The sequence below is a fragment of the Gracilinanus agilis genome, chromosome 5 (assembly GCF_016433145.1).
Source record: "Gracilinanus agilis isolate LMUSP501 chromosome 5, AgileGrace, whole genome shotgun sequence".
NCBI lineage: Eukaryota > Metazoa > Chordata > Mammalia > Didelphimorphia > Didelphidae > Gracilinanus > Gracilinanus agilis.
In genome coordinates, this window is record NC_058134.1 from 208,369,677 (window position 1) to 208,383,850 (window position 14,174).

Sequence of the window (14,174 nt, forward strand, 5' to 3'; positions counted from 1 at the left end):
TGCTCCCTTTTTTTGTGGTTAATTTTTTTTCCGATATTATTTTGTAATTTATCATTTAAATAGGGAATGAGAGAGAGTAGGGTCTTCAATATGCTTCCATAAATCCCTTCTCATTCATCTCTTTTCAGTACAATTTAACAAACATGTGCAAAGGTATAGGCCATTATGTTATATTATTGTTGTTCTCGTTATTCAGTGCTTCAACTGATTCTTCATGACCCCATTTGGGGTTTTCTTGGCAAAGATATAGAACCGAACCAGTTTGCCATTTCCTTCTCTAGTTCATTTTGCAGATGAGGAAACTGAGGCAAACAGCATTAAGTGGCTTGCCCAGGGTGACACAGCTAGTAAATATCAAGATGAATCTCCTTGACTTCAGGCTTGGTCCTCTGTCCATTGCACTATGTAGCCCTCACTGTGCTAGATAATAGGAATATAAAGGCAAAAAGCATGAAGCAATGCCTGTCCTTAAAGAGACCACATTTTCTTGGGAGATTCAACATGTAAACAGATATCCACAGAGCAAGGGCGCACTAACTGGAGAAGAATAAGAACTAAAGCTAGAAGGATAATTCAGGTAATGAATGCGAAAGTACTTGGGATAGTATAAGGCTATAAATATTATATATTTTATGTAATAATACACATAATTTCTCAAATTAATATTTTAATGCTAATTATGCAGTAAAGTCATGATTATTATTTTACTTTTAAATAATAATTATAATTGTTCTATGACCCAGAATCCCAATATAGACCAGGTTCAATTTGGGAGGTATTACAGTCGATCTCTTGACTTGTAGACACACTCAAAATTTCCCCAGGAAATGTCAGATGACTAGTAACCAAAGAAGGGTAAGCTCTGGCTTTGCTTCTCACATTATCACTCTGCCCTTTGCTGCTCTGGCTCCTGCTTGATTCGGGGTCTCAGTATAGTCCAGGAGCTCTTCCACTTCTCTCTTAGAGTTTCAACCAAGGTGGCCCTGCAGGACATTCCGTTCAGGAAACTCCTTTGGCCCTACTCCACTGTATCTCTGAATACAAAAGGCTGCCTGAGAGAAACGCCTGGATAAGCAGGTCTCTCTGCCAAGCCCAGAGACCCAAGTCCACTCTCTTAACATTTATCAGTTGTCCCTTTAGCAAAGAGAACATGAAGGTTCTGGAACTTCTGAAGGTCGTCCAAAGGTAATAACACTCACCAAAAGGTAGGATCGGGGTTGGAACAGCGAGAGAAGAGAGAAAGAGCATCAATATATGAAAATGGCAATCGGGAAGATTTTCTGCAACTAAGTTGGGGATTGTTACCCTATGTGGGGTCTGCCTCAAAGGTGTGCATCTATCCTGTTAGACGAGTCCTTCTACTAATTGATGGCATCTCTTCACTGGGATAGGTGAAGAAGGATAGGGTCCATCCAATGGCATCAAAACAGTGCCAAGCCCCAACATCTGTCTTTTCTTACCTAAATACTATTGCTGTGTCCCATAGTTACTATGTAGTAATTTTTTAAAACCTGTCTCTCCTGTCAGATAAAAACTAAGTATCATTTCCAAGGAAGAAGAGCAATAAGGGCTAGGCAATGGGGAATGGGGAGAGGGGGGTGACTTGCCCAGGGTCACACAGCTAGAAAGTATCTGAGGGCAGATTTGAAGAGCCTGGCTCTTTATTCACTGAGCCACCTCACTACCTTTATTTTACAGTATTTCAGCAGCCTTATATCCCAACGTTTCATTTAAGAGTCGTTATACTCCTAGTCCTTCTCACAGTCAGAGCTGGCCAATCTCTGTCCAACAAAGTGAGAGAATCTTCATGAAATCAAGCTATTAACTGGTTTTTAAGCAGGTTGAAGACCAGAGTCTCTTCTTCTCTCCTCTTAAAAAGTAAGAAACGCAGGTCACCCTCCAGGGCCACCAACCACCGTCATGACTGCCCTGCAGGGAAGCTGCCCTTGCTTGCGGCGTTCTCTTTCAGGTTCCAAACAAGTTTGTGAGGCAGCTGCATGCCAATAGAAGTTACCATCATCAGCGTTGTGAGAGAAGCACTTTGTGAGCCTTGAGAGTGCTAAGGAAGGCAGCGGGACAGATGAAAGGACAGGAGACTGGGATACTGGAATCAGATCAGGGAGCTTCAGAGTTCATGGACATGGCAATGGTACAGTTGTGGGTGAGATCAAGGGTAAGCCTGTCTTTGTGTGTGGCTGAGGCAGGACAGAGGAATCAGTCATGTGAAATGAGGAAATTGAGGAACTTTGAGATTAGGGTGCTTGAGGGAGAGTCATCACCCGTGTTGAAGTCCCCAAGTATGAAGGCAGGAGTTAAGGAAGAGAAAAAGAGTTTGATCCAAGCACTGAACTCATTAAGGAAAGAAAGAGAGTGTCCTGGAAGTCAATAGACAATCGCTACTAGAATTTTAGTTGGGTGCGAGACATGGATTGAGTGAACCTCAAAGGAAGAGATGTTCCTGAGAAATAAGAGCTGTTTTTATACGGTATTATTTTCGCAGAGAGTCTGCTAATCTAGTAAGTGGGCATCAAAGTCCAGTGTCCATAGTGTAGTGGCCAGAACCCTGTGAAGCTCTTAATCAGTGACTGAGTAGGTGTTAGAGTCAAGGGACCTAGATTCAAATTCCGGCTCTACTAATTATTGCCTGTGTAATCATCTATGTCATTGTCTGCAGCCTCCATCCTAACTCCCAAATCGAACCATTGAAGTATAGCCAGTTGGCCAATTGGGTCATCAATCAAATTTGGTATTGAATACCATAAATAGATGGATGTGGTTATGGGAAGATAAAAAGCAATATGCAAAGGAGTAGAAAATATGAACTCTGTCCATAATCACAGACTTGGGACTAGGAGAGGTCTCATAGGACAACTAAGAGGTGCAGCGGATAGAGTGCTGTGTTCAAATCCAGCCTCAGACACTCACAAGCTGTGTGACTCTGGGCAAGTTGCTTAACTCTGTTTAGCTCAGTTTCCTCATCTGTATGATGAGCTGGAAAAGGAATGGCAAATTACTCCAGAGTCTTTGCCAAGGAACGTCTAAATGGGGTCACAAGAGTCAAACTTGACTGAAACAGAGAACAACAAAAGTCTAATCAATCCCCTTATTTTATTTTACTTCTAAGGGAACAGATGTAGAGAAGCAGAGAGTGACTTGCCCAAGGTCACACCATCATTGGAGTTGGGGATTTGAACCCAGTTTCATTGATTTCCAATCTGACCTTTCCCCACAATCTCTCCAGAAAGTCTATGATCTCCTTGGGAAGTCAATGACGCATGAAAAAGACCTGAGAACATTTATAAAACAAGATCCAAAATTTTAAAATGCACAAATTCAAACAGTGTAAAGAGCAAACAGAAGCACCGAGGGGATGTGGAAATGAAGGGAGGAACAACGTTGGAGGCCCCCAATTGAGGGAGAGGGAAGCCAGAAGAGAAAGCTCCAGGTTGTGAGCTAGTGTGTGTTTGAAATCCAAACTGTTGCCCATCTGTTCCTGTCACTGACTACGGAGCCGTGCACTCTGGAGAGAGGTGCCAGGGCTGGCCGAGCAGCTGGGAGGGTTGTAATGAGGACGTTTAACATGTTGTTCATTGAAGCGGCAAAGGCAAATTACCACCTCTAAGTAATGGACAGGGATGGCTTCAGTAGGGGGAGCTAGGCAGACATCATGGATTGAAGAGAGGCAGAAGGTGGGGTGTCTGCGAGGGCAGAGCAGCAGAGCATGAGAGACAGGGGAGGAGATTTTCTAGGCTAAGGAAGAGCTAGACTTTTTATCCTGAGCTGAGCCAGGAATAAAGCACCATTCAAGGAGGTGAGGGAGTTCACAGAAATGACTTGGAATCAGACCGATGAATATACCTGGGCAAGTCACTTGATCTCTCTTGGCCTCCGTTTCCCCATCTGTAAAGATGGGATGCATTTGGGACTCTCTAAGGTACCTTCTAATTCAAATTCTATTACCCTATCATCGTAATCCAATGCACACCTTCTAATTTTAATGAGCAATCTGGTCATTGATACATATTCCAGACAAAAGAAGCTATAGCCCACAGTCTAGATCAAAGAAAATACAATGAAAGTCAATGGTTATAGGGGAATCAGGACTTCTGCTTCTCTACCCTCTATCCCCCAACCTACACACACATCTTATCCTTCACAGCCCTGCAGTTAATCAGGGTAGACCTTAATTCTCCCCGCTTGAAAATATAAATATGTTACTTTTTTTTAAACACTTACTTTCAGTCTTAGTAATAACTCTAAGATAGACGGGCAAAGGTTAGGCAAACAGGGTTAGGTGACTTGACCAGGGTCATATAGCTAGGAAGTGTCTGAGGTCATATTTGAACCCAGGTCCTCCTGACTCCAGGCCTGGGCCTCTATCCACAGTGCCACCTAGCTGCCCCAAAATGTCACTCTTTGTAAAAGATATACTTTAAGTTGGTTTCTAGTAGGCATGATAGATTTTTTTTTCCCCAAACCCTTACTTTCTGTCTTATAATAGACACTGAGTATGGGTTCTAAGACAGAAGGGCAGTAAGGGACTAGACAATTGGGATTAAGTGACTTGCCCAGGGTCACACAGATAGGAAGTGTCTGAGGTCAAATTTGAACCCAGTACCTCTTGTCTCTAGACCTGGCTCTCAATCCACTGAGCCACCCAGCTGTCCTGCGTAGTAAACTTAAAATACTAACTCATCCACATTCTCTTGGATTCCTGTGACCATATTTTTGAAACAATAAGCTGGGCTAAGGGATATGGTCTAGAACCGTCAAATATAGCTTTTCTTTGTATAAAGCTTGATGTTCTTTATTAGGATTAACCCAGAGTCCTTGAATTCATTAGCACCATGCTTTACCAACTGCCAGAAGATCAAAGATAGAAAATCAGAGGAGACCTTAGAGTTTATCTCCAACCACACCATTTTGCATATGAGGAAAGTAAAGCCAACAGATGATAAATAACTTGTCTGTGGCAGAGCCAAGATTTGAACCCAAGGGCTCTGACTTCAGAACATACCTTCCTGGTCCTTATTCCTTCCTATTTGTTTTCTTCCTCCATTAGAATGTAAGTTCCTTGAGAGCAGGAGCCGTTGTTCATTTTTGTTTTTATTTTTTAAATATTTGTTTCTCTAACACTTAGTAAAGTCCCTGATCCCTAATGAGTACTTAATAAATGCTTTTTCATTAATTCATTCCTTTATTCCAAATATATTTCCCTCACCCTTTTGCCTCATGTCCCAGAGATGAATAGAAAGGAAACTAAGATTTGTCTCACAGCTTTATGATATCTGCCAAAATTATTATGTGATTCCATACTTTCCCTGGTCAAAATCTGGGATGGAGAGGGTGGAATTGGACAAAAGTTAGGGGTGGCAAAGGAAAAAAGATCTTAACTTCTCTTTTCTTAATCCTTAGGTATTGGAACTCCTTGAGCAACCTGGTAGCATCATTACTGAATTCGGTGCGATCAATTGCTTCACTCTTGCTGCTCCTTTTTCTCTTCATCATCATCTTCTCTCTCCTGGGGATGCAGCTCTTTGGTGGAAAGTTCAACTTTGATGAGATGCAGACCCGGAGGAGTACATTCGATAATTTCCCCCAGTCTCTTCTCACTGTGTTTCAGGTACCAACCCTCATCCACTGAGATTAAAAGCAAGGAGAGTCAGTAGACAATGATAGGAAAAGTAAATAGTGCCTGGAACTCTTCCACTAGAGAATCCCACCCTCCCCTGAGGCTAGTCTGAACCTAGACTTTGGAAAAGAGGCAAAGGCCCTAAGAGAGAGGGCCAAAGTCATCTGTATCCCAACTAGAAGGAAGGCACTGGATTAGATGTTCTTCCAAGCCTTAGGTTATTTTTGTTGGGGTTTTTTTAGAGAGGAGGTTGAGCTTAAATAAGAATGTTTTTATTAAGTGTTTTATTAAAAATTTAACAGTAGGGACAACTAGGTGGATAGAGAGCCAGACCTGGATATGGGGCTTCCTGGATTTAAATCTGGCCTCAGATACTTCTTAGCTATTGGACCCTGGACAAGTCACTTAACCCCCATTGCCTAGCCCTGACTGCTCTTCTACCTTGGAACCAATGCTTAGTATAGATTCTAAGACAAAAGGTAAGAGTTTAAAAAAAATAAATTTTAACAATGAATGACAATAGGACCAACTAAATTTACTTAGTGGTTACTTATATTTGAATTAATTCCAGTGCATAAAGTAGCATAACACTTTTTCAGTCATTACTTCTAAGTTCCCATCAGTATTCTTTCTCATTCTTGTTTCCTTAATATAGTATGCAGTTGGCATGTTCTCTATTCTTCTCCCAAACTGAGATTTGAGTGGAGATAAGAGGCAGCTAAGTGGCTTAGTAGATTGAAAGCCAGGCCTAGAGAAGAGAGATCCTGGGTTCCAATCTGGCCTCAGATACTTCCTACCTGTGTGAACATAAAAAAGTCATTTAGCCCCCATTGTCTAGTCCTTACCACTTTTCTGCCTTGGATCCAATATGCAGTATTGATTCTAAGTCAGAAAATAAGGGTTTTAAAAAAAAAGAAAGAAATTTGACTAGAGATATCTCATTGCTGGAAAAAGGTTTCCAAAGACTCTCCTGAAAAGGGTCTTCAGACTTTAGAAAATACTCCCTACAGCTCTCAAGTGATCCATGAGTCTTGCCATTGGTCAATACATGGGTCAATACAAACCTATTTACTATAAGTGAAAAGCAATGAGTGTATGATAAAGAATCTGAGTGTCTGGACAGGCCATTGGCATTGAGATGCATTGGACTTGGGCAAGGCTTGTTCCAATTATATTCTCAGCATGTCCCGATGCTTCAGGCTCCCAGGGTCTTCTGAATCGCTCTTCTCTTCTGCTCTCATCAGTTCATAGGATAATGGTTTCAGGGGACTTTAGAGCTAAAAAAGAAAATAGGAGTCATCTACTCCAACCTCTCATTTTATAGATGAAGAAATTGCTACTTTAAAGACTCAAACCCAGATTTTCCATTCCAAATCCAGCCCACCTTCTACCATATACCATGCTCCTCAGCTCAGTTCAAGAGATTTATCGAGTATTTATTGTGGGTGGACAGAGCATAGTGTTAGGTCCTACAAAGCTTAGATAAGACCTACTGTCTGCTTTCCCAAAGTGTAAGATCACAGAATCACAGAATTACAGAATGGCAAAGATCCATATCTAGTCTAAGCCATACCTGAAAAGAATCCCTTCTCTAATGACACAGGTAGCTGTCCAGCCTTTGCTTAAAAACCTCTAGTCAGGGGCAGCCAGATGGATCAGTGGAGAGAGCCAGCCCTGGAGACAAGAGGTCCTGAGCTCAATCTGGCCTCAGATACTGTCTAGCAGTGTGATCCTGGACAAGTCACTCAACCCCCTTACCTAGCCCTTATCAGATCTCCCTTAGAACCAATACATCAGATTGAACCTAAGGTGGAAGGTAAGGGTTTAAAAACAAAACAAGACAAACAAACAAAAAACCTCTATTGAAGAGCAACCCCTTCATTAACTCTGAGGTAGCTCATTCCGTTTTTTTATTATCTCTTATTTTTAGGATTTTTTTTTCTCATAGCAAGCTTAAGCCTCTCTCTCTAAAACTTTTTGCTTTCGAAGGCCATAGAGAACAGCCCTGATTTCACTTCCACATAAAAGCCTTTCAAATTCTTAAAGAAAGCGAGGATTGTCTCTTAAATCAAATGTTCTCCTCTCTAAGCTAAACATCCCAATTCTTCCAACCAATGTGTATGTGGTAAAATCTTGACACCCTTTACCATTCTGGTCACCTTCCTCTGAATGCTTTCCAGCTTGTCAATGTCTCTCCTAAAAATAGGATGTCCAGAATTGAACCAGTACTCTAAATGTGGTCTGTCTGGGGCAGAATATGGCATAATTATCATTTCCCTCTCCTGAATGCCATGCCTCTCAATGTAATGTGATATTGCATTAGCTTTTCTGGCTGCCATATGACATTGTGGATTATATTGATCCACTGAACGTCTCCGTATCTGTTTCAGAAACACTGAAATCTAGCCAAGTCTCCCCCACCCAGGATTTGCGATGCTCATTTTTGGAACCTGAGTATCAGGCTTTCTATTTATTCCTATTACATTTCATCTTACTGGACTTGCTCCTATGCTCTAGTTCATTAAAATACTCTTGGCCCCGGAATTCTATTGCGCAAAGTATTAGATATACCTTACAAGTTTGCGTCATTTACAAATCTGAAGACTATACCATCTATAATTTTATCCAAATCAATGTTAAAAGTATTAAATACAGAGCCAAAGAGAAATCCCCTGGGCTGGGCAAGCCACTAAAATAACCATTCCAAGTCCAATGACTATGCTCTATGTCCAGTCCCTCAATCGGTTCTGAATCCATTTAAACTATGTATTTATTGTCTAGACCACATCATTCCAGCAACTATAAGATCCTGAGAGAGTTTGTCAAATGCTTTACTAAAATTTAAGAAAACTGTATCAGGGGCTGGTGGATATCTCAGTGGATAGAAAGCCAGACCTGGAGACAAGGGGATCCTGGCTTCAAATGTTACCTTAGGTACTTCCTACCTGTGTGACCCTGGGCAAGTCACTTAATCCCAGTTGCCTAGCCCTTACCATTCTTCTGCCTTGGAACTGATACTTAGAACCAATTCTAAGAGATAAGGTGAGGATTTTTAAAAAGAAAAGAAAATTATATCAATAATATTTCCCTAATTTATAAGCCAGTGGTTTTAGTGGGATTAGGGAGTTACTTCAGACAAGAGAGAAAATCTCTTTTGTCCACTTTACCCACGATTTAACAATAATTGCCTTCTCGATTATTGATTTGGAGGGATATCAATATTCATGCTAGAAAAAATGAAAGATATTCTATGCACAAAAATTGTATATCTGAAGCAACATTTATTGGAAAAATATTTTCTGGTAAAGTCGGCTCAGGCTTGGTTTTATAGCAACATACAGGAACACAACCAGTGAAGGCCCCTGACCATTTGTAGTATAGGATATGGGCTTCATGGATCTCTAGCTTTTAGCTCTCTGCTGGCCCTTCCAGAATTAGTGCAAACATCTGAGATGCAAGTCCACGAACAGGGCACAAACCCAAGGATAAAGGCTTCCCAATATACAAAACTCCCATGGCCTGGATTGTTCTTATAGCTCCTTGTTTTCATTGACCTGAGTCTTTAAAGAGGCATTCTTATCTGCTCACTGGCCCTGGACATCAAGGAGGTTTCTCCAGATGACCATGCTATCTGTTGACCCATAACATTTGTAGAAAAGGAGCTTAGTTTTAGGAATGCAAGGCTAATGTTGAACAAATTCTTCTGGGAAACTTAGAAGCAAAATACCAAGATATATGTGTGTATATGTTTTCTAATCCTGGTACAAATGGTTTCCCAACTAAATTCATGTCAAGTGTTGAGCACAGGCATTTAGAGAATATAACATAGAAGAATTCATTGACTTGGTATTTAGCAAGAAATCTGTTTTATCTCCTTTTAAAATTACTAGTAGCAGATAAGACAGCACTAATCCCACCTCCTCATGATTGCATGATCCAATCAAAATGCCTTTGTTTTTATTCAAAAGACCCTTATTCCTAGCTATAAAAGCAGTGCTTGGTTTAAGTTCTAGGTGGGACCAGCAGCCATACCACCAACATCACCAATATGTACTGTCTTGGTGTATTAATAAAGAGAAAGTTAATAGAGACCTCTCAGAACAAAACCCCATGTGATATTCTGGTTTCCAAAAATTCAGCAAGATGTGAGGCCAGGACCAGACAGGTCTGAAATGAAAAAAAAAATTATTTGGAAAGAAGATAAAAAGATCTAAAAAATGCAAAGAGAAGAAAATGATCAGCTGGGAAAAGAAGAGAAAGAGTTCTTTACTTTTATCATCCCCAAATGCCTCTTAGAGTGGTCTTCTGCCCTTGAATAAATGCTCAAACTTTTCCAGTCAGGTTTTAAGCATAGAGCCAAATTTATATACAGATTGGTTAGTGCTTCAATGGGGTTTTCCAGTATTAGGATTCTTATGACTTATAAGATAGGTCAGCAGAAAAATACAAGGAAATTTTAAAAGAATCCCATTATATTAATCTGTTTTAAAAAGGAAATTAAATGAGTCTGGTATAATGAGATCATCACTACTTCCTTTTTCAAGACATTCACTAACCATCGCTTTAATAGGAATAAAAGTCAAACTATGGTCTATATTTGCATATTCAATTCCCTTTTTTGAAACTCAGTTAATTTGCTCTTCTGTAGACGGAGTCACAGAACTGTAGAATTTAAGATATGGAAAAGACTTCTATAATCATGGTTTTGGGGAAGCTCAATGATTCTTAATTTATCTTTCCAAGTCAGTTTTTTTATATATCTTCTATTTTGCCCTACTTTTTCAATCTCTTCATTTGTTTTAATATTTCCTGCTATCTCATGGAATCATTGATTTCTGTTATGTGTTCTATAGTTTTCAAGCAGTCCATTATTTTATTAAGCTTTACTGCTTTCTTTTCTAAACTATCTATTCTCCTTCCATTTCTTTACTGTAGAGCTTTTATTTCATTGTTAATCTCTTCATCATTTCTTCATGTAATCCTTGTGGAAAATGTATTTTTTCTTTGACTTTCTATTTGCAATTATTATTGAGTTATTTTCTTCTAGGCTGGATTTGGAAGGCATCTCTAGATATGTAACAATTTTTTATACTAACTGATACGTCCTTTGGTTTATTCACCTCTCAGGATTTAATTCCCCAATTGGGGCTTTGAACCTGGCCCACCCTCTAACCCTTACTCTTTTTTGAGTGTAGTGGTCGTATCTGTTTGGTTTTGACATGAGTCACCTGGGTTTCTGTACTAATCTCTATCTTCTAAAGTTATCTTCAGGTTTCTGAGTGCTAGGTCTTCAGAGTCCTCTATGCTATCTCAAGATAGAATGATAAGGATCTTAAAGCTCCAATAATCTTTGCTGTTCCCATCCATACACTGCAACACAGCACTAGCACTGGCTCATGCCATTCACTGAGACTTCCAAAGAACCCCCTCCCCTCCACTGGATTCAGATACCATTGAGAAGGGGACAAGGTAGAATTCTTACCTGCTCTGGATACAAAGCTATGCAGATTACACTTGTGTCTAGTCAGTTGGTGATTAAACATGGAGTCTATAAACTTGTGCTAGTGCTGACATTGTTGGCATCCCCCTTTGCTTTTGCCATCTAGCTGACATTTCATGTAGTTCTGGAGAGAAAGAGTCACTCTGATAATTTCTCATTGGACTTCTTGATTGTTATTTGTTCTAGCACAAATTTCAGGCTTTTGCTAAAGAAGATTGTGTGAGAGCTAAGTGATCTGCTTCCATTCAGGCAAAAATTTTGACCAAAAGTCTAAACAATCTTTAAAAGATCAATGTCAATGACTCAGGAATCATATATCTTGGGATGTAAAATGTCTGGGCTTATGGATATCAACTCCTCAGAGATGGTTAGGTCCTCTCTTAATACTTTTCTTTTTATCTGGGTTTCTTTCAAATCCAAAGATGTTCTCCTTCACAAAAAAAAAAAAACTTAAATAGTTAGTTTTGCCTTGTATCACTTGTTATCATCATCCCATCCACCCCACATAGCAAACTCTGTTGCTTTATCATTCCTCCCTAGACTCCTGTCATTCTGGGCTTTATAACTACCGATGCCATTTTTATAGGACATGACACAGGTTGATAATCTAAGTTGCTCACTGAGCATCTGTGCCAGTCTCGTTTAGGGGTAGTTACCTCTTTGTTATTAAAGTGAATTCTCCTAGAACTATCAGAGTTTCATTCTTAAGAGTATTCCATACCTCCTTGGAAGACTTACTCAGAATTTTAAGCCTGTCCTTTCTGTGGATCCTTTGAAATACGACCTTCTAAAATTTATGGTATCTGTCAAACCATGACTGAATTTCCTCTTCTCCCTTAACACAAATTTTAAGATAAAGTGATCACTTCCCTTCCAACTTCCCATCATTTTTACTCAAGCAGCTATTTCTTCCTTTTCAGTGAGAATAAGGTCCAGAACAGCAGTAACCCTTCTTGAGTCTTTACTTTTTTGAAGGATAAAGTTATCTTTAATGCAATCCAGTAAATTATTAGTTTACCTGCTTTAGGAGAGGCAGAGAGACAGAGAGAGTGTTCTGATAGATACATTGATAACTGAAGTTTACCATTCATCCACGGTTACCATTGGGTATCATGTTCCTGTTACCGGCTTATGATCTATTTTTCTGAATTCATCTATCTCTTGCTTCTGTCTCAGTATGTTCTGATGACAAAAAGACAGTTTTATTCCCTTTTTTGCCTCTGTTCATCTTCATCTAAATGCCCTCCTCTTCATCTAAATGTTCTCTACCATGTTTCCCTCTTCTTGTTTCTGGATTTCTTCACATGAAAATATTTTCCTAATATATAATGATTCTCTGCCACCTTGCTTTATACTGACACTCTTCCTTTTGATTATTCCTGTCATGGGTCACATTCCCCCAACTATGTTTCAGGGATACCTATAAAGCCAAATTATTTGCATTAGAATCTCTAACATTGGTTCCAATTTAGAAAAGGAGATTTGAGGAGGTGATTTATGAGCTCATTCACCTGGGGTCCAGCTACAATGATGAGATACTTGTTGTCCACAATTTATGCATTTTTATATAGACATCTAATGTCATATATTTGATTGTTGGCTTCTTTCTCAGAACTTTTCTTCTATGAATTTCTATGTGTCTCTCCTACTGCTCTTTCTATATTATAACATCTCACTATAGTATCTAGTTTGGTGAATCTGAATATGCATTTTCCCCATCCCATTCCTTTTTGTTTTAACACTCTTTTGATTGGATATGAAATACGTTTTTTTCTGTATTTGTTAAGTCCTCTCCATCCCTGTATGCAAGCCCATCATTCAAGTGCTTTAATTGGTGATCCAGAAAGGTCTTGGTTTCCTCATTTATAAAATAAATGGCCTGTCACTTGCTCCTTTGTCCTTCACAGGGGTTTTGCTAGAATAGGTCAGAAAAAAGGTGAAGTTACTTTGAGCCTTTCATTGCCCCAGAAGTATTAGTTAAATAAGATTACAGGGAAATGGGGAAAATATCAAGAGAGAGAAATTGGCTATCCAGGGACAAAGTCCATTTTATATCACCTCAGAGTAAGAGTACAGGAGAACTAAATCCCAGAAATATCCTCATCCTTGATGGGTTAGGAAGCACTATTCAATTGACAAAGAAGGAACAATGTTTCTTCAGTACAACATTTGGGTCATCCTTCCTTCATAATTCTAGACCAACAGCCAGAGCTAGAGGTTAATGGAAAGAAGATTGCTGATGGTCCAGGTGTAGAATGGAACTGCTCCCTTGGTTTTCCATCTGTGTGGTTGCAAAGAATTCCTAGGAAAGGTTCTCTAAAATGGGATTACACATGATTTCACTAGCCTTGATGATTAGTACAGAAAATCATTTACCAGTCTGCTTTCTCCCTAGATTGTGTAATCTGTACTTGGAAACATAGAATTTTAATTTAGAACCTGAGAGGACTTCAAAAACCATCTGCTAAAACTCTCTGACTTATCAGGTGAAAGAAACTGAGATCCAGAGGAGTTAAATGATTTACCTAAAATCACAGCTAACTAGGCATCAACTCAGAATTCAAACACATATTTTCTGACACTCAGGCTAGTGACCTTTCCACAACAATATTTCACAAATAGAAAATATGAGGTTTTTGTGTTTTGAAATAATGGTCACCTAACACTTATAATTGTCTTCTCTCTCTACTACCCTTATCAATAGTTAGTGAGCCCCTCAGCTCAAAGCTTTTCTCAAGACAGCCATAGATCAAGTCTAGTCAAAATAGCAAAATAGGCAAAGCCAGTTTGCTAGAGCAGAATAACCACTAAAAGGGGCAGCTGGGTTCAGTGGATTGAGAGTCAGGCCTAGAGACGGAAGGTCCTAGGTTCAAATCTGGCCTTAGACACTTCCCAGTGTGACCTTGGGCAAGTCACTTGACCCCCATTGCCTAGCCCTAAAGTAAGGGGGGAAGAAGAAGAAGAAGAAGAAGAAGAAGAAGAAGAAGAAGAAGAAGAAGAAGAAGAAGAAGAAGAAGAAGAAGAAGAAGAAGAAGAAGAAGA

At 39.6% G+C, this 14,174-nt stretch overlaps 1 protein-coding gene across 1 annotated transcript in view; it reads left to right on the forward strand.

Annotated features, from left to right (window-relative positions):
• The window catches only part of CACNA1C (calcium voltage-gated channel subunit alpha1 C), a 1,013,247-nt gene that overhangs the window by 853,394 nt on the left and 145,679 nt on the right, over nt 1-14,174 (forward strand). Inside the window, exon 14 of the mRNA XM_044679095.1 lies at nt 5,416-5,623. Coding sequence (XP_044535030.1) covers nt 5,416-5,623 — 208 coding nt within the window. The remainder of the gene's footprint in view (nt 1-5,415; nt 5,624-14,174) is intronic.